The sequence below is a fragment of the Egretta garzetta genome, unplaced genomic scaffold (assembly GCF_000687185.1).
Source record: "Egretta garzetta isolate BGI_Z169 unplaced genomic scaffold, ASM68718v1 scaffold186, whole genome shotgun sequence".
Taxonomy (NCBI): domain Eukaryota; kingdom Metazoa; phylum Chordata; class Aves; order Pelecaniformes; family Ardeidae; genus Egretta; species Egretta garzetta.
This window is the reverse complement of record NW_009259969.1, coordinates 72,104-72,654: the sequence shown is the minus strand read 5'-3', so window position 1 is coordinate 72,654 and position 551 is coordinate 72,104. Positions and strand designations below refer to the sequence as shown.

General features: G+C 65.2%; 1 protein-coding gene across 1 annotated transcript in view; it reads right to left on the bottom strand.

Annotated features, from left to right (window-relative positions):
• Positions 1-539, bottom strand: part of LOC118452448 (tensin-like) — a 73,282-nt gene extending 72,743 nt beyond the window's left edge. The window contains exon 1 of the mRNA XM_035895817.1: positions 410-539. Coding sequence (XP_035751710.1) covers positions 410-424 — 15 coding nt within the window. The 5' untranslated portion in view covers positions 425-539. The remainder of the gene's footprint in view (positions 1-409) is intronic.
• Positions 540-551: the final 12 nt, after the last annotated feature.

Here is a 551-nt window from a genome sequence, read left to right as displayed (position 1 = left end):
GGCAGGCTCCTGCCGGGGCTGACCTGTCCCCTCCCGCAGAGAGAAGGATGCCCTGTGGCAGAAGACGGAGGGCATCGACACCCCGATGCCCACCCCGGCGCCCCGCGATGCAGGGCTGTGCACCCGCTGCCACAAGGATTTCCGCCTCCTCTCCCGTCGGTACAGCTGCAGGTAGGCTATGGGGGGCACAGGGGGGGCACCGGGACAGCACGGCTCTCACCGCCCGCTCTCTTGGCAGGCTCTGCCAGGGCAAGGTGTGCCACGCGTGCTCCGTGGATGTGGGCAAGCAGGGCCGCTGCTGCCTGCTTTGCTACCAGCAAAGGCACACACAGACTACATGAGATGGGACCACAGCCCTCGCACGATGTCCAGGACACCCCCCGTCCTGGCTGTCTCCCCTCTGACTTACCGGGGACCCAGGCATCCGGGGCCTGCAGGCAGGTCCTGCTGCCCAACATTTCGGGTTTGAGACGTGTCTTTCTTGTGGCTGGTCCACGGAGAGGAAAACAACTTGCTCCTGCTACCCCTGTGGCTCCTGTGTCATCTATCAG